Source organism: Engystomops pustulosus, chromosome 3 (genome assembly GCF_040894005.1).
Source record: "Engystomops pustulosus chromosome 3, aEngPut4.maternal, whole genome shotgun sequence".
NCBI classification, from domain to species: Eukaryota; Metazoa; Chordata; class Amphibia; order Anura; family Leptodactylidae; genus Engystomops; species Engystomops pustulosus.
In genome coordinates, this window is record NC_092413.1 from 78,402,491 (window position 1) to 78,429,004 (window position 26,514).

General features: G+C 43.5%; 1 protein-coding gene across 3 annotated transcripts in view; it reads right to left on the minus strand.

The window, feature by feature from the left end:
* UNC93A (unc-93 homolog A) overlaps nt 1-26,514 on the minus strand; it is a 133,366-nt gene that overhangs the window by 90,019 nt on the left and 16,833 nt on the right. For 2 of the 3 annotated variants that reach the window (XM_072141172.1, XM_072141171.1), the window contains exons 2-3: nt 14,058-14,306; nt 12,475-12,656 (exon numbers count right to left, since the gene is read on the minus strand). In XM_072141172.1, coding sequence (XP_071997273.1) covers nt 12,475-12,656; nt 14,058-14,144 — 269 coding nt within the window. In that variant the 5' untranslated portion in view covers nt 14,145-14,306. The remainder of the gene's footprint in view (nt 1-12,474; nt 12,657-14,057; nt 14,307-26,514) is intronic. The other variant, XM_072141173.1, reaches the window with a different exon arrangement.

The window sequence follows — 26,514 nt, forward strand, 5'->3', positions numbered from 1 at the left end:
CATTTACTAAGAACATGGCAGTGTGCACTATGTGCGATTTGCCTGTGTAGTGTGCAGAGGGCGCCAGATTCAGGATTTGTGGCACACGTTCTGCATAAATCTTTGGCTGGCTGGCCATGTTCTTGTGAAGTGCTTCTGTGTCTTTCATCACCCGTCTCTGTAATCTTCTTCTTCCTGTCCCCTCACCCATCCTCTTCCTGCACTCTCCGCTCATCTCTGAGTCCACAAGTGTATAGTTACGCCCCACCCTGGCTTTTCTGTCTCCATACATCTCAAATGTATCTGTTCCTACCAACTTTTTTTTCCCTTAGGGTACCATTAACCTCTTACCTGCTGCAAAAAATTACCTAGGCAATGAGCCTGTCCTCTCCCCCTTGGCAACTAGCATGTCCTCCTTGGCAACAAGCATGTTACCCACCCCCTATGGCAGTGATGGCAAACCTTTTAGACACTGCGTGCCCAAACTACAACCAAAACGAACATATTTTTCGCAAAGTGCCAATGCGACAATTTAAGCAGCAACTTGTCACTACCTGCCCTTTCACAGGTTTAAATTATCTAGGCACCCAAGGACAACAATACAGTAGAAAGAAGGAGAATAAGTTTGGATTATCATTGTAGCTTCCTTCTGGGGTCCTGGGCTGCCTGGGACTGCAAGAGACCTTGACTCCTGTCTGGCAAACTCTACCCTGGGGTGATGGCAAGGGTGCCATAGGTTCGCCACCACTGTCCTATGGCAACGATCCATTTTTTTGTGTGTGTGCGTTTGTTATTTTTGTCTTCCAGGATCTTGCCTACTGTGGACTACTTCGGATTTGAAGGATTTTGTTAATATTAACATTATTAACAATCTGCTACATAGACATCAGCTACACATGAATCTGACATGTTCTTCTAGAACATGGCTGCCTGGAGTTCTATCTCTCCTATACACACAGGCTACAGGGGGTGTGGCCTCCAGCACCTGGAAGCACATTGAGGCAGCCATCACAGCACCATTATACAGGCTGTCAATCAAGCACTGGAGATGTGGCTATGCCTCCCACTTATGAATAAGCTGGACAGCAGAATATGATAATGATTCATTGGACATCTCTCAGGTCATCTGCATACAGCTTTAGGACCTGATTGATTAAGTTTACAGGCATGCAGAGAGACAATGAAGGGGTAGGGGCAATGCTTTCTAATGGCAGTTTATGAAAATATTTTTAGTTTTGGGGGTTAATTTGCCTGATGGGTTCTCTTTAATACCATGTGTATGCAGCGCTTTTCTGCTCCAAATGCTGCAGTAGCTAAGCAGAGACACTAAACAAAGTAATCAGCTTTCAGTAGAGATGGGCAAATCAGTTCTAACGAAGTGGAATTTAGTCTGAATTTCAGGGAAAATTTGATTTGTCACGAATCCGAAGTTTACGGTGATTCGTGGGAACAAAGTTCAAAGGTTTTTTTTCCTCCTTTATTACCAAAATGGGCACGAGCACAACGTATCTCAGGGTGTCAATTTTGGGGGATATGTATACCCCAAATAGCATTTTTTTTTGTTGCTGAAGTGAATAGGAAGAAATCTGTGTAAAATCCACATAGTTTCTGGAGTGTCAGTTCATGTGCTTCTGTATAACCCAAATTTCAATATTTTTTTTATTAGATAAAGTAGATTCATGTGAAATAATACTACGGTCAGGGCCAGTACATGTCCTTTACTGGCCACCGGGTGAATGTGCTTCCTGCCCAGCCACATCAACAACTTGAACATGAGACGCCGCTTTCTCCTGCACGTTGTCAAACTGCTGCTCCTAAGTGCTGCTCCATAATAACACATGTCACGCACTTCTATACCTGGTTTAATGTTGTGCAGTGTAGAGGAGCTACTGATCAGGTGCTCTCCCACAATAGCCACCAATTCACACAATCCACAAAAACGTCAGTGCTCTACTCATCAAGAAAAAGTTCAGTTCAATGGATAATCTCATCACCTTCCTTACAGTTAGAAATTGATGATCTCCTAGGTTCCTTGCTTTTTCTTCCATTTCCCAACGATATTACTCCAGTGCAACCCCCGTGTCACTTTCGTGCCCGCGGTGCACCTTCAATCCTATGTCAGGAAATAGATGAACAGTGCAGGTTTCCAAGGCAAAAGGAAGATTTTTAAAAATTTTATATAGTCACAAAATAAGATTAAAAACGCGTGTATCACAGCATAAAAACGCCAAACACCTCACCCGACCCAGGTTTCGCCTCTTCAGGCTTTTTCCGGGGCATGACATAGGATTGAAGGTGCTCCCCGGGCACGAAAGTGACAAGGGGGTTGCACTGGAGTCCTAACGTTGTGAAACGGAGAAATAAGCAAGGAACCTAGGAGATCTTCAATTTCTAACTGGAAGGAAGGTGGTGAGATTATCCATTGAACTATACCTGGTTTGCCTGGGTGAACAAAGTCACACAGAGGAGGAACTGCTAAGTGTCATGTAAGAAGAAATCAATCTGTGGCTTTCTCCGCGACAACTGAAAATTGGAACCATGGTGACAGACAATGGGAGGAACATCGTGTCCGTGCTGCACCAAGGAGGGATGGTCCATGCATCCTGCATGGCCCATGTGTTCAATGTGGTTGTCAACAGGTTCCTCAAGCCTTCCACCCATCAACAAGACATTCTAAAAATGGCCAGGAAAATAGCCATTCTTACAATACCTTCCTCGAGTTGCAGCGGCAAAACGGCCTCCCCCAACATAGTCTGATATGCGATGTTTCCAGCCTCCATATGTTAGACCGCCTGTCAGTAGGTGGGGGGAAAGACAACCAGACAGTGAGCCCTGAGGCTGAACCCCCTCCCACTGTCCCTACCTACTTGCCTCAAGACAGCTTTAGCAACTGCGGACAACCTCGGTGGCGGTCCCTATACTATGTAAGTGACACACGTAACTGGACAAGACAGACAACACAATAAGGGGTAGTCGACAAGCCAGAATCAAAACCAGAAGAATCGCAGTACAAATTCAGTAGGCAAAAACGGTAGTCAAAGTCAGGCAAAGGTTCGGCAACGATAACAGAAGGTACAAAGAGGTCACAGGGAAATATGGGGAGCTGGGATATCCAGGTAAGAACTAGACAATAGCCAGCACGCAATTGAGCCACTGGCAGCCTTATAAGTAAAGCTGGAGAGACAGACAAGAAGCTGATAGGACTAGTGCTGATTGGAGCTGAAATCAGCTGCATCAGTCCAGCAAAGACCAGGTAACTCATTAACTTCTGGACCATAGTCATCGGGTGTGTCCAGACTCCAGAGGCACAATTCACACTGAACGGTTCTGACAGTACCCCCCCTCTTATGAGGGGCCTCAGGACCCTTAATCATTGGACCAGGCTTAGAAGGATTATGTAAATGGTACCGCCGGACCAGACGGGGCGCATGCATGTCTTTAGCAGAGATCCACGTGCGCTCCTCCGGTCCGAAACCCTTCCAGTGGACCAGATACTGTAAGGAGTCCTGTACCCAGCGGGAATTCAAAATTTTCTCCACCTCATACTCCAATTCCCCCTGGACGATGAGTGGAGCCGGAGGAGGTGAAGGCAACACCGATGGCACATATCTTTTAAGAAGAGACTTATGAAACACAGGATGGATACGAAGAGCATTGGGTAGTTTCAACCTAAAGGTTACCGGATTAATGATTTCCACAATGGTATAAGGTCCAATATATTTGGGTGCCAGTTTCCCTGACTGCACCCTAAGTTTCAGATTTTTAGCTGAAAGCCAGACCTTCTCACCTAGTACATATTGCTGACCAGATATACGTCTTTTATTAGCATGTCTTTGATAAGCCTCTTGGGCTTTTACCAAGTTCTGATGAGCTTGGGCCCAAACTGTGCACAGTTTAGAGAAAATGACCTCGGCTGAGGGATTAATAGATTCTGCAGAATGAACAGACGAGTACCTGGGGTTAAAACCATAATTACAGAAGAAAGGTGACATCTTAATAGAACGTTGTTCATGATTGTTTATAGCAAACTCTGCTAGAGAAATGAAGTCTTTCCACTTATTCTGAGTATCAGCCACAAAACATCTTAGAAATTGCTCTAACGATTGATTGGTCCTCTCTGTCTGTCCATTGGTCTGAGGATGGAATGCAGACGAGAAGGACAGAGAGATACCTAATTTGCCACAGAACTCCCTCCTAAACCTAGCCACAAACTGGACACCCCTGTCGGAAACAACATTCTCAGGCACCCCATGAAGACGTAGAATATGATTAATAAAAAGTGTGGCGAGTGTGCGAGCGTTAGGCAGTTTGCGTAGTGGGATGAGATGACACATCTTAGAAAATCTATCCACCACTACCCAAATGACTGTCTTACCCTTAGATAGTGGCAAGTCGGTAATAAAATCCATAGAAAGATGCGTCCAAGGTCTCGTAGGAACCGGTAGAGGATGTAACAGACCCTCGGGTGGTCTACGAGGGACCTTGGACCTAGCACAAACCTCACAAGCTTCGACAAAAGCCTTGACATCTCGAGCCCAAGATGGCCACCAGTAATGGCGTGAGAGCAGATACTTAGTACCTGCCACACCTGGATGACCAGACAAAACTGAACTATGAATCTCTTCAAGAACTCGGAGTCGAAGGTTAGGCGGTACATACAACAAAGAGTCTGGAGTGTTATGAGGTGCTTGACCCTGAGATTCTGCAATCAGGGTCACCAAGTCAGGTTGCAAAATAGACACTACTACCCCGGGTCTTAAAACAGTATCAGATTGAGTCCTGGGGGAACTTTCTATATCAAAGCTACGAGACAAGGCGTCAGCCTTGATATTACGGGAACCAGGTCGGTAAGTGACTTCAAAATCGAATCTGGTAAAAAACAAAGCCCATCAGGCTTGACGTGGCGAGAGACGTTTAGCATTGTCTAGGTAAACCAGATTCTTATGATCAGTGAGTACCACCACCTTATGTTTGGCACCTTCAAGGAAATGCCTCCATTCATCAAATGCCAACTTGATGGCCAATAGTTCTCTATTACCGATATCATAGTTACATTCAGCTTGAGAGAACTTCTTTGAGAAGAACGCAATAGGTCGCAGGTTAGTAAGAGTGTCCGATCCTTGGGACAACACCGCTCCTACCCCTACCTCTGATGCGTCCACCTCCACAATAAATGGACGTTCAAAATTAGGTTGAGTCAATACTGGGGCCTCTGAAAAACACTTACGGAGCTTGTCAAAAGCTCGGATAGCCTCATGAGACCAGTTGACAAGATCTGCCCCCTTCCTGGTGAGATCAGTAAGTGGTTTGGCTATAACAGAAAACCCCTTAATAAATTTCCTATAATAATTAGCGAACCCCAGAAATCTTTGTAAGGCCTTCAAATTATTGGGACGTTCCCACTTTTCGATGGCCACCACCTTAAGGGGATCCATACGGAAGGAATTAGGGGTGATGTAGTAACCTAAAAAAGAGACCTCCTGGATACCAAACTGACATTTAGACAACTTAGCAAACAGACTGTTTTGTCTAAGCAGTTCCATCACTACACGAACATGTTTTATGTGTGAAGCCCAGTCGGGAGAAAAAATCTAAATGTCATCTAAGTAGACCACAAGAAAACGACCTAGATGCTGACGAAATATATCATTCACAAAATGTTGAAAGACCGCCGGGGCATTACATAGACCGAAAGGCATCACTAGATATTCAAAATGACCCTCTGGTGTATTGAAAGCGATCTTCCATTCATCACCCTCTCTGATTCTAATCAAATTGTAAGCCCCTCGCAAGTCTATCTTGGAAAACCATTTGGCCCCCACAATTTGGTTAAATAAGTCAGGAATCAGGGGTAGAGGGTGTTGATTCTTAACAGTGATTCTGTTAAGTTGTCGATAATCTATACAGGGTCGTAATCCCCCATCCTTCTTTCCCACAAAAAAGAACCCTGCTCCCAATGGGGATGAAGATGGGCGAATGTGACCCTTCTGGAGACTTTCCTTAATATACTCCCGCATAGCCTCCCTTTCCGGACAAGACAAGTTAAAAATACGACCTCGAGGAAACTTGGCGCCGGGAATTAATTCAATGGCACAGTCGTATGATCTGTGTGGCGGCAATCCGTCCACAGTTTTTTCATCAAATACATCCGCATAATCGGACAAAAAACTCGGAATATCCTCTTCCATGGAAGAGCACTCAGCAAAAGAAACCACCTCACAATGGGAGTCACATTCAGTACCCCATTTCACCAGTTCCCGGTTTGCCCAATTAAAAACAGGATTGTGCTTCTCCAACCAAGGCAAACCTAAGATCACATCAGACGACAGGTTATGCAGACACAAAAACTTCATACGTTCCACATGAACTGCCCCCACCTTAACCTCAAGGCAGGGGGTGATGTAACGTATATCCCCCTGAGCAAAGGGGGCTGAGTCTGCTCCTGTGACATTAACAGGAGATTGGAGCAGAAGGGGACACACCTCTAGACCGGAAAAGAACATAGGGTTAACAAAATTAGCAGAAGACCCCGAGTCAATCTGAGCATAACCAGAGATGTATCTCCCTCCCAAAGACAATGAAATAGGCAATAATAACTTATTCTTATTGGTGAAGGTTACCTGTTCGCCTGAGTGACCCCCTCGATAGTCACTCAGGCGTAGAAGTTTTCCGGCGGTGGTCCAGGAAGGGATGGACATTGCCGGACTCGATGTCCTGCTTTCCCACAGTAGAAACATAAGTTGTTCAACACACGATATGCACGTCTGGTCTTGGCATCAGTAGAATCCACTTGCATAGGTTCCTCTGATGGGGGTATAGCAGGAGGGGAAGGACTAGGGTTGGTAACACGAATAGGTGAAGGTCTAAAAGCGTCTGATGTACCTCTCTCCTTTAGCCTGTCTCTCAAGCGTCTGTCAACTCGGATAGCTAATGTCATGCTATCCTCAAGTGAACTAGGAGTGGGATAAGCTACCAACAGATCCTTCAACCGATCATTCAGTCCGACACGAAACTGAAATCGGAGTGCCGAGTCATTCCAAGTGGAGGGACCACTCCACTGCCTAAACTCCGAGCAATATTCCTCCACAGGACGCCTACCCTGCCTCAGACCTGTCAAGTGACGTTCAGCATTAGCTGCACTATCCGGGTCATCATACAGTAGCCCTAGGGCCTGAAAGAACCCATCCACCGTCTGCAACTCAGGAGAACTAGGAGGTAACGAGAAAGCCCATTCCTGTGGTGACCCCTGGAGTAGAGACATAACTATGCCCACCTTCTGGACCTCATCCCCAGAAGAGCGGGGGCGCAATCTAAAAAACAATTTACACCCCTCCCGAAAGGCACAGAATCTCTTTCTATCCCCACTGAACTTATCTGGGAGTTGTACAGGTGGCTCAGGTGGTGCTGGGGAAGCCATGGTAAACTGACGTGGGGCCGTCTCCTGCTCATGAAGCCGAACAGCTAGTTCCTGCACCATGGTGTTGATTTGCTGCATCTGTTCCACAATATTTGTCAACGCAGTTCTGCTGTCCATGACAGCGACAGTATATTTTGGGCTGGCTATTCTGTCAGTAGGTGGGGGGAAAGACAACCAGACAGTGAGCCCTGAGGCTGAACCCCCTCCCACTGTCCCTACCTACTTGCCTCAAGACAGCTCTAGCAACTGCGGACAACCTCGGTGGCGGTCCCTATACTATGTAAGTGACACACGTAACTGGACAAGACAGACAACACAATAAGGGGTAGTCGACAAGCCAGAATCAAAACCAGAAGAATCGCAGTACAAATTCAGTAGGCAAAAACGGTAGTCAAAGTCAGGCAAAGGTTCGGCAACGATAACAGAAGGTACAAAGAGGTCACAGGGAAATATGGGGAGCTGGGATATCCAGGTAAGAACTAGACAATAGCCAGCACACAATTGAGCCACTGGCAGCCTTATAAGTAAAGCTGGAGAGACAGACAAGAAGCTGATAGGACTAGTGCTGATTGGAGCTGAAATCAGCTGCATCAGTCCAGCAAAGACCAGGTAACTCATTAACTGCTGGACCATAGTCATCGGGTGTGTCCAGACTCCAGAGGCACAATTCACACTGAACGGTTCTGACACCGCCTCTATAAAAAGAGATTTTTTTGATGATGCAAGTGACCAGGAGTACTCCCCTGTGTAACTTTGATGTCAGCCACTGGCAGCTCATGCGTGACACCTGCTGTTTGCTCAGGCCCTTTGAAGAGGCCACGTTATTTGTCAGTTGCCAGGACTGCGGGATGAATAATGTCATTCCACTGCTTTATGTCCTGGAACTCATGCTGCAAAATCTGTTTGTTCAGGGCACTGTATTGACTAGCTCTCAAGGCCACATGAGTCCAGTGGGTACTGAACTGGAAGAGAAGGCGGAGGAGGAGGGGACCATTGGAGCACAAGTAGAGTCTGGTGACATCAGTGGTTTTTCCACTCAGGTGACAAGAGAGGAGGAGCAGGAGCATCTAGAGGAGGGAGAAGACGAGGCAGATGACCCATGCAGTATGCAGTGGAGATGGAGGCCGGGAGTCCCGCAGAGTCACTTGCGCAGATGGCCCACAGTATACTGCTTTGTCTAACCAGTGACAGACGAATAGAGAACATCCGCCAAAGTGATCACTTTTGGATCTCCACCCTCTTGGACCCTCGTTACCAGTCAATGGTACTATAGAGAAATATTGTGGAGACAGTTGGCCGCTGCCTATGTGCATTCCTGGCATTCATTGCTCACATACTACTGCCATAGCTGCTGTGGGGAGATGGAGGGGGGAGTAGCTCCATCAGCAGCAGCTTAAGTCTGGAGTCCTTAATGAGCAACTTCCTTTACCTGCCTAGTGAGGAGGGTAGCTGCCACCAGCAGCAACAGGACATGGAGCAGACCCTGCATGAGCAGGTGGTGGCCTACTTGGACAGCAATATACCATATCAGGTAGAGGATCCCATGGACTATTGGACAGCCAAACTTGATGCGTGGCCGCAACTTGTGGAGTTTGCAGTAGAGAAGCTGTTCTGCCCGGCCAGTAGTGTGGCATCAGAGCGAGTGTTCAGTGCGGTGGGGGCCATCCTTACCCCAAGGAGAGCCCACTTCTCCACCCATAATGTGGAAAGACTTACCATTGTCAAGATGAATCAGGCTTGGATGAGCCAGGATTTGATCACAGCCATGCCTTATGCATCAGATTAGGTCAGCCACGACGCCTCCCACAAACGTTGAGAAATGAGTTTGGATTCTAATTACCTGCCGCAGCCACTATTCTGATGCTGCCACCCACCTGATGCCACACATCTTCTGCCAGTTGCTCCATCTGCCTCCCACCATCTTTACCAGTGACTGGAATTTTCTGCCACCTCCACACTTTGTCATTGTGCCACTCTGTGGCCTACCAGGTTGCTGCCACCTCCACACTCTGTCATTTTCCCACTCTGCAGCCTACTTGTGCTGCTGCCAACTGACCGCTGTCTCCCTGGAACACTCTGTAATTTTTTATAATGCTGTTTTCAGCCTCCACCACTCTATGACATTGCCACTTTGTTTAGTTTTCCCCTTCATTTAATCTGTCAGAAGGAATAAAAAGCCTCAGGATTGATAGCCAAAAGCAGGAGTGGATACAGAACACAGAGGACATTCAAATATCCAATTTACTGGTCATCTCTGTTTTGGATCCACTTCTGTTTGTTTTTGGCTTTAGCAATACTGATGATGGATTATTGACCGATTGAATGTGGACACTGACGGATGAAATGAAGGGCAAAATGATCAGTGATGTCAATGCAAAATTACTGCTGACACCCTCTCCACTATTTGGGGGGGTTTCTACATGTATTAGCGTTTAACAGAACAGGTTCTCTCGTAATCTATGGAATCATCTGATGTCAGTGTAAAAAGAGTGCACTCTGTAATGTTATAGTGGGATCTTGGCTCTCAGCTCAGTCCTTTCGAGCTGGCACAGACGTTACCTTGTCAGGCTGCTTTCCCACTTCACTTATTTGGTGAAGGTGGCCTCTGTAAGTGCACATGGAAGTGAAGAGTGAAGCGATTCGAAGAACATCAGCTGTCATGTGCGTGTCATACTAAAACACAGCATTGTTTGAAGACCAAACCATGCTCTCTATGCATATTTGAGCATGACACAACGTTCTACAACATTCTACAGTCTCTCTGTACCCAGGAAATACCTGTTTTTTAATGTGATTCATCACAATTCAATTCAGGTCAAATTATATTTTTTCAAAAAATTCCGTGAATCAGGTCAAAACCAATCTCAATAAATTTCCCCATCTCTAGCTTTCAGCTCTGTCAACTGTGTATTACTGTAAATACAGAGACTTCAAAGAGAACAATGACTGAGGAGTCTTACCAGCGGTCGATGAACCCCACCTTTATTATTGTATATGATGTGTGGGCTCACAGACCCACCAGGCCTCACCAGTGTCCTCAGGCTGGACCGGCAATGGTCACTAATATCCCAATCACAGTTGTGATAACCTGTGAGTGCAGCCTGTCTAGTGATATACAAGCAATGTCCTGTGTGTTTTGTGCCGTACAGGATCAATTTTCTCAGCAAATCTAGTCCCCCCATTGCATTTACATCAAAAGCACTGGTACTTCTGGCCACTAATATATCGAAGGTACTTAATGACATAGGTGGCCAAGACATGGATGCACTATACAGCCATAGTATTTTTGCTAGTATATTCCATTTAAACGTTTTACTATCTAACCCTTTTCTGACCTTTTTTCTACTTCTCTAGCTAACCCTAAAGCCCCTTCTACACTGGCGTTTTTCACGCGCGAGTTCTGCGCGTGCATTTGACGCGCAGAACTTGCATTGCACTCTGTCCCATTGTATTCAATGGGTCTTTCTTCATTAGCGTTGTTTTGCACGCGCGTGCTTGCGTTCGTTTGCATGCGCGTCAAAATCGCAGCAATATATATGTGTGAAGAACACATTGCAGATGTATTTAAACATCTGCAATTTGTTCTTCACACACATATATATTGTTCTTCACATGCTATTTTGGCCGCACCGTTCCGCGCGTATCTCCCGACAAGTAAGCAGATGTGCCGAACATCTGTAATCTATTCTGCACTGTGTTCTGCACTGTGTTTTTCTCTTAAATGATCCTGTGGTCACTGTTTTCACTGTGTTCACTGGTTTTATTCTATTCTTCACTGTTCTTCACATCTGCTAACTTGTCGGGAGATAATATACACGGGGAACAGTGAAGAATAGACCGCAGATGTTTGCAACTTATCAGAAGACATTATTTTTCAATTAAATAACACATTTTAATCCCAAACCATGGTCCCTTTGAAAAATGCTTGAGTCTCCCATTGACTCGCGCGTGAAAAATGCGCCGAAAACGCAAAAAAACGCTAACAACACGCGCGTGAAAAACGCAAAAACGCTAATTACTCCAAGGAAAAATGGAACAAAAACGCAGCCAAAAACGTCAGTTTTTCACGCATTGCACCCTGACGTGAAACGCAACGCTAGTGTGGAAGAGGCCTAACTATGCTAGCTCCAGTCACATTGGCCCCATTATGGCTGCACACGGTTGGCATTTACAGGTTTAGTTCCACCATCCTGAGGGAGCTTCCACCTCAAACCAGCCTCCACTAATCCACAACTGTCAGTTCCACCTGGGCTGTGTGGAAGTGGGCACAACTGTAGCAATTGAAATTTATGCAGGACATTGCTGGGCAGATCTCTGGGTAGATATGTATAAGTTGGGTAGGTCTAGTCATGTAGGCGGGACAGTTAACTCTGCATATATTCTGGTATTTTCAGCAAAGGCTAGCTGATAAAAGAGACATTCCACAATGTTAAATTGGGATCTGTCTCAACTAAGTGCAATCACAAGATCATCTTGGTAAAATGCATCTGTGGAATACCCCACTTGTTAAATTGTGAGCCCAAACATCATAAGCAATAATAAAGGTGGGGTACACTGACTGCTGGCGAGACCCCTGAGCCATTATTCTCTTTGCGATCTCCGCCCAGTTGCATTGGTCATTTAATGCTCAGTATAGATGTGCTTTAAGATGTTTTGGGGGCTCAGTTTTTAAACAATTATGCATCAATACAGCTACAATTTTTAACTATGCCCACTGAACAGTTTTTAATTTGGTGAGGGTCACTTCAAATGTATCAAAGACAGGATTACAATAACAGATTTCATCTGTAGAAATGAATTAAAAGCTTATTCGCACCCAAGAAAATTCTTTAAATATCCCAAAGCAGAAAAATGGTTATGTTTTTCATTTTCAAGTCCTTATATTATAACATCACTTTCAAAATTATTTGTTGTAAACACAGCTACATAATAGTCACCACTTGATGTCGCACTGGTACTGCAGTCAATGTCATGCACAAAATAGACAGATCATTTTTTTTATTTTTAAACCCAAGTCACTTATCTAGAACTATTTAGACTTAATACTTTACCAGGTAGGTTATCATATAATACTTTACCAGCTAGGGTAGAAGTTGCCAAGAGAATATGTAATATAACAGCACATAGAACCAACAATTGTCCATTTACATCCAATCTTCTTGATTACAATTGGGGGAACAAACATTGAAGATATAATAAGAGCTCCATAGATGATACTCAGTGAAGCAACACCAAGCCCTTCATCTGCATTGAGACTGCTCTAAACAAAAAACAAGGAAATGTATGTATTACCCTATATGGTTATCACAGTAGATTAGTTTGAATAAATACACATGTCTATCCAACCAATAATCCTACACTACTGATCCCGGGAAAGGCAAAAAAAAACACTGCCAAATTCATGAATCCAATTTTGCACATGTCCAATTTTCATCATCTAGTTCCCATAACGTGATATTTTTCAACTCAAGAATTGGCCAGAGTCTCAACCAGTTATAACATTCTGCAGTTCCATAGTCTCACTGCTCATACAGCATAGAGTCTGTTGTTTCCTAAAAACATTTCAAAGGAAATCTACCTTAAAAATCATTCATGATACTGTGACTGTGGTCATCTTCCATCTCCTGTGCAGGAATAATTCTCCCACTGTGAGCTGAAACTTCCTCTGCTGGAGTGAGATTACATAAAACAGAAGGAGGGGGGAAGTGCTGGGAGAGCAAGGGGGATGGGGAGACATTGTAACAGCCAGTGAAGTTATAGCATGGAGGAGGTTCATTAGCATAATAGTACATTTTTATTTTAGAAATAAGGCTTCCATGAATAACAAGTAGGAGAAAATTACCACAGTCACTGTTCCTGGATCTATGAGTAAGTGCCCCTGGTTTATGATCCTTGATTTTGCTGGAATATATCCTTAAATCATAGGAAACCTACCACATGAAATAGTAGGCGTAAGCTGCAAATACCGAGCACCAACTCAGGGTGAGCTGGTGCCGGAGCTTATTTTCGTTAGTGTCATAAACCGCTGTATCGCAGTTTAAACACTTTTTAATCTTTATATGTTAAGCAGCTTCGGTGCACCATGCGCACGACCATGCGCGCGTGATGTCACCGGCTCTCCGGCACTTCTTATGTAAGCGCACGACCACTTGGTGCGCCAAAGCTGCTTCAGATATAAAGAATAAAAAGTGCTTAAACCGCGATACAGCGGTTTATGACAATAACGAAAATATGCTCTGGCACCAGCTCACCCTGAGCTTACACCTACTATTTCATGTGGCAGGTTTCCTTTAACCATGAGGAAAATATCTCTATTAAAAACCAAATGGGGGTTAAACATTGGAGGTACAGATTGAAAAGGGTTTTTCTGCTAACAGCGAAGTTGTATCTTATCCACACTTCAAAAACGTCAATGGCCTAGTGTCCATGTTGGGGCTCAGATAATCTGCTTTTTATAATTGATGGGGTTTCAGTGGTGAAACTGCCAGCAGCCTCACACAAATCCTCTATCCACATGACCTAGCTCTCCGGCCCTCTGCTTATCCTTATGTTTACATTATAAATCTTCATTTAACATATAAATAATGAGAAATATATACGGAACAACCTAACAAATAAATAAATGACATATGCAATATGTAAGGAAATACAGTTTACCTACCTGCAAACTCTGCAGCCCTCCAAAAGCTGTAAATAATAACAAAAAACCAAAAGATACAACAAGAATATTTTTTAAGTGTCTATCCATTTTTTTTCGCTTTTTGCTCTTTAGGTCCAGTAGTTCCAGTGTAACCTGTGGTTTTCGTATCTGCAAGATGAAGAATGTTTTGTTGATGTCTTGTGAAATACTCTGAACTTGAAGATGAAAAGATCAGCGATATTCAAAAGAGTTACTGATTGACTTGTTCTCCTGCAATACAGATCAAAAGGGCATATGAATACAAGTATTATCAAATTTCTATAAAACTTTTATTTATACCGATGAATTCATTAGACTAAACAACGTTAACAACGGCCATGCCAACCTTTGCTTTATATTTTCATTTATTAAATGATTTATTGATTTTTATTTTATTGCAAGGTTGGCATTGTACTGGTTTTCCCGTGAAATGCCAGCCAGGCCACATCCCTCATATGAGGGGGGACTCTGGGATCCTCCAGGGTTTTTGCAGCCTGTTTCACAGGCTCCACATAATTGTATTTGGACACCAAACTTAAACCTCAGAAGATCATTGTATAACTGCTTCCTGGAGAGCTGTCTAATGTCCTCATACAAGATCTTCCATCTAATGATTTTACCAATTATATGGACCCCAGGAAACATTATGCTTTACAGGGGCAGTCACCCTCTTTATCGGGTCCCCGACCGACCACACGGACACAAACTTCTGGATCTGGCTCTTAACCCCTTAAGGACCAGGCCCTTTTTCGTTTTTGCGTTTTTATTTTTCACTCCCCACCTTCAAAAATCTATAACTTTTTTATTTTTCCATGTACAGAGCTGTGTGATGGCTTATTTTCTGCGTAACAAATTGCACTTCGTAGTGATGGTATTAAATATTCCATGCCGTGCACTGGGAAGCAGGAAAAAAATTCTAAATGCAGTGAAAATGATGAAAAAACACATTTGCGCCATTTCTTGTGGGCTTGGTTTTTACAGCTTTCCTTGTGCACCCCAAATGACATGTCTATTTCATTCATTGGGTCAATACGATCACGGGGATACCAAATTTGTATAGGTTTTATAATGTTTTCATACATTTACAAAAATTAAAACCTCCTGTACAGAAAAAAAATTCTTCATTTTGCAGTGTTCTTGCGCTAATAACTTTTTCATACTTTGGTGTATGGAGCTGTGGGTGGTGTCATTTTTTGCGACTTCTGATGACGTTTTCAATGCTTCTATTTTTAGGACTGTTCGACATTTTGATCACTTTTTATAGAATTTTTTCTATTTTTCAAAATGGCAAAAAAATGCCATTTGCGACTTCGGGCGCTATTTTCCGCTACGGGGTTTAACGCAGTGAAAAACGGTTATTATATTTTGATAGATCGGGCATTTTCGGACACGGCGATACCTATTGTGTTTATGATTTTTACTGTTTATTTATATTTATATCAGTTCTAGGGAAAGGGGGGTGATTTGAATTTTTATGTTTTTTTAATATAATTTTTTTTTTTTTTACTTTTTTTTATTTATTTTTTTTACTATTTTACAGACTCCCTAGGGTACTTTAACCCTAGGTTGTCTGATTGATCCTACCATATACTGCCATACTACAGTATGGCAGTATATGGGGATTTTGCATACCATCTATTATAATGTGCAGATCGCACATTATAATAGATAGCCCCGATCATGACAGCCTGGGATCTTTGTGTGATCCCAGGCTGTCACGGCAACGGATCGCCGCTCCCCGGTGACGTCACGGGGAGTGACGATCGGAGCCAAGATGGCGGCGCCCACGCGCCGCCGGCTCTTTAATGCCGCCGGCAGCTTTGCCGGCGGCAATCAAAGGGTTAACACCCGCGATCGGTGCAAGCACCGATCGCGGGTGTTAGCGACGGGCGTTTGCTTCATTATGAAGCAAACGCCCGGTGAGTATGAAGAGGGCTCAGCCTGTGAGCCCTCTTCATACTCCCCCATGCGTAAGGGTACGTCTTATTGCGCTATGGGGTTAAACAGTCTGCACCACTGCTTTACCTCTGAGCTCTTACAAAAATGACATTTTTTTCCATCAAAAACATTAGATAATAGAAAAGCTCTGGACATGGCATTGAGAGACCACCCTCTTTATGAGGAAGATAAACAACGTTTCTGCTGACCACACTGCCACACAAAAAGTGGAAAAAGACGATGGTTAGTCTGGGAAGTAAATTGTCTGGCACAGGGAACACCACACTGACATACAAGAAGATGGGGAGCAGGAAGGTCCTCACCAGTCTGACCTTCACTCAGTACGTCAGCTTCCAGTGCTCCGAGCTCCGCACCTTCCACTTACACACGACCAGCTTCTCATCCCAGTTTACTTTCCCTTCATCTATAGCTCCAAACACAACTCCCAGAATATTTATCTTCTTCTCTACGGTCCTGAAGGGAACTGAGAAGACCCCATTTTCATCACCCAGCCACAGAGTCTCGCTTTTCTGCATGTTCAAGGCTGAGTTGGACACCTTGGAGAAAGCTGCCATCTCCTGCTGTAGAGCCACACAGTCATTTCTAGAGGACATGAAGACTGTCACATCATCTGCATAGGCACAGAACTTTACCGTCTCAACTTTACTCTACACTTCAGTTCTGTAAATTCCTTATTGCCAAACAATTTTCTTAAAAAGTGATCTAAACTAAAGACATATAGCAAGGGGCAGAGGGGGCAGCCTTGTCTCACACGCAACATGATTCGGAAAGGGTCTCCAAGGTGACCATTAACTAAAGGCTGACTCATTGCCTCCTTATAGAGGACCTAGATGTAATCTCTGTGATTACTGCGAGGTGTCTACCCCCACATCTATGGCACAGATGTGGCTGCCCACGGTAGAAGCATATCCCCCTCTCTGATCCCAAATAGAAAGAATGAGGCAGATGTCTAGTAACACCATTGTGGCGCAGCAGGGTGATCCTCACAGTGTAGCCTCCATTCCAAAGATCCTCCTTATCATAAATCTTGACTGGGTTACTCCTCACCATACACTGTCTACTCAGCCAAAGCTCCAGATCCGCCAGAGCCACCACCTCAGACTGGAATAAGATGGTGGCCGTTATCACCTCTGGTTTGGACAGTGGGATCACCTGCAGCTGGTTCAGTGCTGGGCCTCTCCTCAGATGATTGCTCTGCAGGGACACCTGATGCAGGTCCTGACTGCTGTGCAGCCTGCTTCCCACTCACTGACGCTATGCACAGCTGAGGGTTTGGTACAGTGTCTACTCCTGACTGCTGTGCCACCTGCTCTCCACTGAGCTGTGCCCAGCTGAGGGTTTTGTACAGTGTTCGCTGCAGTCTGTGACGATGGCTTCTGTGATAATGGTGTTTCACTCACAGCACTGAGCGAGTTCTCACTAACAAAGTCTGTACAGGGGGAACTCTCAGGATCACACATAGGAGAGCCATTCCCCTCAGCCACAGTGCACACAGAGCCTGCTGGAGTAAACCCTGTATTACCAGGATCACATTGCAGTGTCCATCTTTAGCAACTCCTTCACCCTACATCAGTGATGGGCAACCTTTTGAGCTTGGTGTGTCAAAATTCGCCAAAAAACCAAGCATAACTCGGGTGGTGTGTCACCTTAACAAAAAAAAAAAACATAATTTTGTGATATTTATAGTGTAAATAACAAATATTTATAATTATTTAACTTATAGGGTACTTTAACCCTAGGTTGTCTCATTGATCCTACCTTGTACTGCCATACTACAATATGGCAGTATTTGGGGATTTTCCACATCATCTATTACTATGTGCAAATAGCACATTGTAACCAACTATTACAATCAGACACATGTGGAAATGCTTAGTAACCTGTGAACTTTCAGTCACAAGCCCTGATGACTGTCTTCTATCATACAGTGCACTGACCTTACTCACTGTATGATGGGAGTTGTTGTCCTCCCTGGTCCCTGCTGTGGAGCTGTGGAGCTGACAGAAGGCAGCAGCGATGTAGCCTCTGTCTGTGCTGCCTCCCTCCCCCCACCACAACTATCAGGAGCTGCAGAGGAGTCTCCTGGGTGTATGGCCGGGTCACCTCTCCTGGTGCTGTGCGGGGATGATACCTGTGCTGACTGGAGACACGAAACACAGCTCACACAGGGGGGAGGGGCCGGCTCGGGGGAGGAAGAGGAGGAAGTGCTGGGAGCTCAGTGCAATCTCTCAGCCTCCCGGCTACTGCACCTGGCAGTGTAGGATGAAACATAACTCTCGGGCAGCCACGTGTCAGTGAAAACAGTTACCCTTGTCAGCACTGACACGCGTATCATAGGTTCGCCATCACTGCCCTACATGATACATGCTCCACAATGTTGTACACAGTCTCATAATCGATGTACTTTTATCCAATAATGTCCTTCCTCTGTACAGTCTAAGCTCTGGCTGCTCTCTGCTTCTCCATCGCCCAAGTACTGATCCTATGTACACGAATATAGCTACTATAATACTTCCCCCTATGTACAAGAATAAAGCTACTATTACTACTGCTACTATGCCATATATCACCACCAGCCAGTCCGCTGTATATAGCCAGCCAGCACCCACCCAGTATATAACCAGCCAGCCCCCCAGTATATAGCAAGCCAGACCCCCAGTATACAGCCAGCCAGCACCTCCTGCAGTATATAGCCAGCCAGCCCCCTCCCCCAGTATAAAGCCAGCCAACCCCCCATTATTCAACCAGCCAGCCTCCACAGTATATAACCAACCCCCCCCACAGTACATAGCAGCCTGCCTCCCCAGTATATAGTCAGCCTGCCCCCCCACTGTATATAGACAGCCAGCCACCCCCACAGTATATAACCAGCCAGCCCCCCAGTATGTAATCAGCCTGCCCCCCAGTATATAGCCAGCCTGCCCCCCACAGTATATAGCCAGTCTGCCCCCCTACAGTATATAGCCAGCCAGCTGCCCCCAGAGTATATAGCCATCCCACACAAGTATATAGCCAGTCAGCCCCTGCAGTTGTAGATAGCCAGCCCCCCCTTCACAGTATATAGACAGCCATCTCCCCCCTGTATACAGCCATCCAGTCTCCTGCCCACCACATAAAAAAATAAACGATGAACTCACCTTTCCGACACCCCTGAAGCTCCGCTGATGCAGTCGGGCCAGCAGTGACAACTCAGTGAGCATTGGCATTGAACAGACTGTGACATCAGATGCTTGCCAACATCATATTGTGTGCCCAGCCTGCGCACACAGTGCTGTCACAGCCAGCCGGACTGCATCAGTGGAGCTTCAGGGACCGTCGGAAAGGTGAGTTCATGGTTTATTATTTTTAGACCGGCCCCATGAGTCCCAAACCAGCCCACACCAGCCCCAAGCTAGTCGGCTCACCAGGATTTCCCAGTCGGCCCGCCGCGATTTTTGAACACTCCCACCCAGGGTCTGACTGACCCATTGGTGTGCCCTAGCCACACCGACTCCGCCCCTTTTCCATTTGAGATTTTAACTCTGTGTCCGATGGAGTAGAAAGTAATGATGATGCAGAGAGCTATGAGCTCTCTACATCATTATTTTGCCTCTCTGCTGCTGAGTACAGCAGGCTGACAGGCGAGATATGATGACATCATCGCCTTCCAGCTTGTTGTACACAACAGCAAAGAAGAAGAGGAGCTGCTGGGGAACATGGAAAGGTGAGCATGTGGTGTTTGTTTTTTTATTTTAACTATGCTACAAAGAGGAGAGGTGGCCCACAAAAATATGGGGAGATAAGAGGGAGGCCACACTAAGAGGCGAGGAATGATAGGGGCCACAAAAAAGGGGGGAAATGAGAGAGAGCCCATAAAATGGGGTTCAAGAAGATGAGAGGTGGAGTTAAGAGTGGGTCAGAAAAAAAGGGGGAGATGAGAGAGATGAGAGCAGGGCTGGTTCTAGACAAAGTGGGGCCCTGGGCAAAACTAAAAGTGGGTCCCCAAAATAAAACTATTTTATGACAAGCCACAGTCAGTAAGAGGCTCCCTTTAGTATGATAAAACAAACTGTAATATGGGATAATTTTATAGGCGATAAACAGATGATAGGGAGATTGATGGGCAGCACAGTTGCTCAGTGGTTAGTACTACAGCCTTGAAGCGCTGGTCAACATCTACAAAGAGTTTGTATGTTGTCTGTGTTTGCGTAGGTTTCCTCCGGGTCCTCCGGTTTCCTCCCACACTCCAAAAAATTACTGGTAGGTTGAATAGATTGTGAGCTCCATGGGGACAGGGACTGATTTGGCAAGCTCTGTACAGCGCTGTGTAATCTGTGTGTGCTATATAAATAAAGAATTATTAATTATAATTATTATGATAGAAGATTAATATGAAAGATGAAAGAGATTTCTAGATGCAGAACATTAAAGAAGATGATATATACAGTAGATTATATATACAGTAGATAGATATGAGAGGTAAATACAGTAGAAGAGAAATAAAAGATTGATTAATAAAGACAGATATATAAATGGTCAGATTATTAGGAGATAGATAACTAGACAGATAGATGACAGATATATAGACAGGAGAGAGATGATAAGCATCTCCACCCGGGTATTCAACCAAGGGGTATTAACCATTTCACCGCCAGGCATTTCTGGATTTTTTGTCACTTTATTGACCAGAGCAATTTTTACAATTTTGACTTTTAAAAATGAAATCGAAATTACAGCAAAACGAATTAAAGTAAACCCAACAAACCACATATTTTCTGAAAGCACACACTTGCCCCATTTTCAAAATTGCATTAAAGAGTTTATAGACATAGGCGCCTTCATGCAATTTTGATTCAAACTGAAACATTGTATAAAAAATACTTAAAATTTGACTTTCATTGCAAAAAATGTTCTCCAAACAGAACATATTTACCTTCACATCTCCTTAATGTAATAAATGGACATGTGTAGAGTTCACAAATGTCCCATATTGATATGTTCACATAAATAGATCACATATATTATATCACTAAAAACCTCACTTCTTTGTTCCTATGAAAGAATAGAGTCTCCTCTTTTATATGAATCTAAATTTGTGTTTCTAAGTGTCAGGAAAACAGAGATATTAACTGCCGTCGGGAGTGATTTTTATATATAAAAATGGTACCGGATATTCTCACTTTAAATCTCTGGATCCATAGCACCTAGAAACAAAATTCCAGATTCATTTGAAAGAATAGATTCCCCCCTTTCAGGGAACCCTAGGCAATTGCCCACTTTGCCTACCCATAGCGTCGGCCCCGGATGAGAGATACCAGGGATCTCACAATAAGATGGGGAGATACAAAGGGATAACATTAAAAGGAAAGAGGTGTGAGGGGCCATAAATGAGAGGGGTGAAAGGGAGTACAGAAAATCAGTAGGGCCCACAGTGAGAGGGGGAGATATCAGAGGGCGCACAATAAGAGGGGGAGATGAGGGGGCTACAAAATGAGAGGGAGATGAAAGGGGACCCATAAAAAGAGTATGAAATACAAGGGGGCAACATTAAGAGAAGGGAGATGAGAAAACTACAAATGAGAGCGGGAACAGAAGATGATTGGGGGCAACAAGAAAAGGGGAGATGAGGGTGGGTTAGAAAAAGAGGGGGAGATGAAGGGATACCAGGTAACCCACAATAAGACAGAGTGATGGCCAACATTAAGAGAAGGGAGATAAAAGGCGCCAAAGAAAATGAGGGGGCCCACAATGCAAGCAGGTCATAAAAAGAGGGGTAGATATGAGAGGGGGGCATAAGGGGCTACAAAATAAGGGGGGATAAAAGGGGATCCACAATAAGAGGGGTATATACAAGGGACTCATAATTAGAAGGAAGAGAAGTAATGGCCAGCAAAAAGAGGGGGAAATAAGAGGGGACCCACAAATTTTCAGTGTGGCCTAAAAATGTACCATGTATACTTGAGTATAAGCCTACCCTAGTATTAACTGAGAAAACCTATTCAATTGAGTATATAGTTTGCAGCCCCTGCCACCCAGTATATAGCCAGCTGCCCCTTCCCCCCTGTATATAGCCTACAGCCCCTCCTGATATATACGGTACATTTAATATTCCCATGTAGCAGTAGGTAGGCCCCCAAAAACAATTTCACCGGTGCTTGCTTGGTCCATATTACCTATCTCTATATTGCATCTCGAACAGGTATTGGGGATGCTTAGCTGGTGTTTATACCACCTGGAGGTGATTTTACATGCATTTTCTTTTATCATTATACAGAATGAGAGGCCACTGGAATTGCAGAAAATAGCTTTACAGTCCATTTCGGAGAACTGCTCGCCTATTTCTAATTTTCAGTTTTAAGAAATGTGGTTTAGAGGCATTATATAGTATGAGTATGTCACTGTAAGCTACAGAAAGGAGCTTCTTTTCAAGTTGGGTTTTGCGCAAACTTTCTCCAGCCAGGTAAGTGAAGTGGGTTTCTGGTGATACTGGAGAAAGTCCTAGCATGTGTCTTTAACTCCTTAAGGACCAGGCCCTATTTTGTTTTTGCGTCTTTAATTTTCACTCCCCACCTTCAAAAATCTATAACTTTTTTACATGTAAAGAGCTGAGTATTGGCTTGTTTTCTGCGTAACAAAGCGCAATTCATAATGATGGTATTTAATATTCTATGCCGTGTACTGTGAATGCAGTGAAAATGATGAAAAAACGCCAATTTTTGTTGCATTTTAAGGCTTTCACTGTGTGCCCCAAATGACAGGTCTGCTTCATTCATTGGGTCAGTACGATCACGGGGATAACAAAATTGTGTAGGTTTTATAATGTTTTCATACATGTACAAAAATTAAAACCTCCTATACAAAAAAAAATTTTTTTTAATTTTGCCATCTTCTATTGCTAATAAATCTTTCAAACTTTGGTGTACGGAGCTGAGGGTGGTGTCATTTTTAGCGACTTTTGAATACGCTTCTTTTTGATCACTTTTTATAGAATTTTTTATAAAAAACTGCCATTTTCGACTTTGGGTTCTATTTTCCGGTTCAGGGTTAAATGCAGTGAAAAAACGTTATTATATTTTGATAGATCAAGCATTTCCATACTACATACTACTGTTAGCACTGATCGCAGGTGTTTGCGATGGGTTTTTGCTTCATTGTGAAGCCCGTGAGCCCTCTTCATACTCCCCATTACGCATACAGGTACGTCTTTTTGTGCTATGGGGTCAAAGAACCTTATATAAATGAAGTTAGACAGCAATAGCCATGTTTTCCTAAGGAGATGATCAGAATCAAATGAAGCCTCTTTTTCAATGTACTCTGAGACGTATAATGCTTTAGGTTTCTCCAGGAGGAGGTAAATGGCTTTGTTTGTGAGACACTAAGTATAGTGTCAAGTGGCAGCAACAGACGCGACCCTAGAAACAAACCTTTATGAAGGATGCTATTGGTGTAAGAGGATGCTGTGCTGGGACGTAGGTTCCAAAACCTGGTTCTATCTATTTCCATAACTTTTTCCATAACTAAGAAGGAGGTGTACCTTTCTCACTAAGACTGTCGTCGGGAGTGCCCCTTTTCTCTATCTGCATTGATTCCTAACCTACTACGAAGGAGAGCACACCAAAGAAATCAGTCAAGAGAAGGACCTCGGACACTACAAAATTAGCCATGGAGACTTCCGACAATATAGAAGAGGCAACACTACAAACAGGGAGGGAGAATGCAGGAGCGTTCTTCACACAATGTAACCTCAAAGATGAACTACAGGTTCTTAGTACCAAGAACCTAGAACAGAAAATTATGAATTTAGCCGAACGCGAAGTTAGACTGTTTTGGACCTTGAACTCTCTACGATCTTATTGCACGAGCGGAAGAGTACCAAGAGGACTCCGAGTATACAAAGAAGTTTCACAATTCGGAGACAATAAAGATTTTGTAGCAGAATGGAAACAACTGCACTTAGATCATTCAATGAATCTTACCAAATTAATTTTACGAAGAAACGAGACTGAGTACGGAAAAGTAACGGAAGACTTATGTAAAGCTAAAATCGAGCTAAGAGGAAGAATTTCAGAGCAACAAATGCAAACATTCATCAAAAGAGTAGAAAAACGACTCCTACCAATTCAAGCAGACATAAAAGATCGCAAAAGGGATAAATATATAAGAGATAAACAAGACTTCGACAATGGAAAAGTCTTTGATTGGGGTACTCAGCGACAAAAAAAGATGAAAAGACGGTTCGAAAAAAGAAAACAAAAAGATTATTGGACGACAGACTCCGAATCTAGTGCATCAGAAGAACCCCCCTCTCATACCTGCAACAAGACGGACAATGTCAAGAGAGATATCCCTTTAGGAGGACCATCAGGAGAGGCAGAAAGAAGAACAAACATAGAGAAAAAAAGGAAACAAGTCTCCTGGAGACGATAACCGAAGAAAAAGAAGAATTGACCGTCATAAACCTTACAGAACACACTCTCAGTGACGATTGTCTGTCAGTGCTATCAAAAGGCCTAAATTACGGCCTCAAACAAAACTTTGACCAGGCCAATTTTGAAATTGACCTCTTCAAAGGAGTAAGAAAAATGAATTTAAAAAAATGGTTTTCTAATTCGAACACACGTAAAGAGAGGAATAAAGAAAAAGGAGAACTTCCAATCAATATAGGCCCCTTAGGCTTCTTCGTACATAACCCCCCCGATGAGATAGAATCTGAATGTTTACTAGCTCTCACAGAGGGAGATAATACAGAACACTCAGAAATAGAACCATTCAAAGGAGGCAATCCATCCACCTTCAACCTCCCCATCACACCAGGTAGTTCCATTGACCTATTTCAACAAAAAGTAATACAAGATATTAAATCACTAGTGACAGAGAAAGACAGTGACAATATCTCTGACAAAGAAAGGAAGGCACTTAAATGGTTAAAAGATAACAAACAATTAGTCATAAAAAGGGCAGACAAAGGGGGCAACACCGTAATAATGACCCGTGAAAATTACATTAAAGAGGCAGAAAGACAATTAAAAGACCCCCAAAATTACAAACAGTTAAATCACAACCCCATTCCTAAAACCAAAAGTAAGTTAGAATCCCTATTAAGAACTTATGTCATAAAAGGTGTAATTTCCCGGACCACGGCGGAGAAACTTATACCCCCTCACCCCAATAAACCAGGATGGTACTTCCTACCAAAAATTATTAAGTCCAGAACAAACCCGCCAGGACGTCCGATTGTAGCCGACATCGGCTCAATCACGGAACCACTATCCAAATATATAGATTGGATGCTCCGACCACTATTACTAAAAATTCCATCTTATTTGAAAGACACAAATGACTTCTTAAAAGCAATAAGAAACAGGACATGGCAAGGTGAGGCATATTTAGCAACAGTAGACGTAGAAAGCCTATACAGCAGAATCCCACACTCAATTGGCATAGAAGCCATCAGAAACATACTTACAAACGCAAAAAAAGATAGTGATGTAACTTCCTTTATCTGCGAGGCTATGTACTTCATACTGTCCAACAATACATTCCAATTTGCAGACACATGGTTTAAACAACTAGTAGGTACTGCCATGGGTACACCCGCGGCATGTACATATGCAAACATCTTTCTGGGCTACCTTGAAGACAAATATGTTTATACACTCAGTAATCCATATCTCAAAAACATCATAACATACTATCGCTATGTAGACGATATTTTCATTGTCTGGTCAGGTAACATCAACGAATTTACAGAATTTATGTCCTACTTAAATCAAAACTCAATGAACATGGCATTTACTCACAAAATAGATCCTCAGAAAATTGAATTTCTTGACGTCGAAGTGCACATAGAGAATAACAGTATTACAACAACCATGTACAGAAAACCAACATCTACTAACTCCTATTTACATTATTCCAGCTACCACCCGAAGTATGTAAAAAAAGCGATTCCATATGGTCAATTCATTCGTCTTAGACGCATCAATAGTAACGATAACCAGTTCCAGATTCAGGCAAAAGAACTAACAGACCGCCTACTAAAACGAGGATACCCACAACATCTTCTGAAACAAGCATTCAAAAAAGCTTCAGAAATGACCCCAGAACAACTATTAAACAAGACCCAAAAATCAAAAAAATCCGAAAATTTTATATTTTCATTTGAATACAACGCTTTAGCCCCGAAAATAAAGAACGCTATCAAAAAGAACTGGTATATGATAAAATCCGATCCCATACTCAAAACCGTAGCAGAGAATGGACCACTAGTTACATTTCGTAAGGAGCAATACGATCAAAGATTATCTAGTCCGCAGTAGACTTCCAAAGTCGTCAAGAGAAGAGAACTGGTTAAACACAAGCACTCCAATCGGAAATTATAAATGTGGTAGCTGTAATCACTGTACACAAATGTCAACAGGGAACCTGCTCAAAATAGGAGGAATCGAACACCGAGTTAAACAATTTATAACCTGTAGAACATGCTATGTTGTCTACGCCA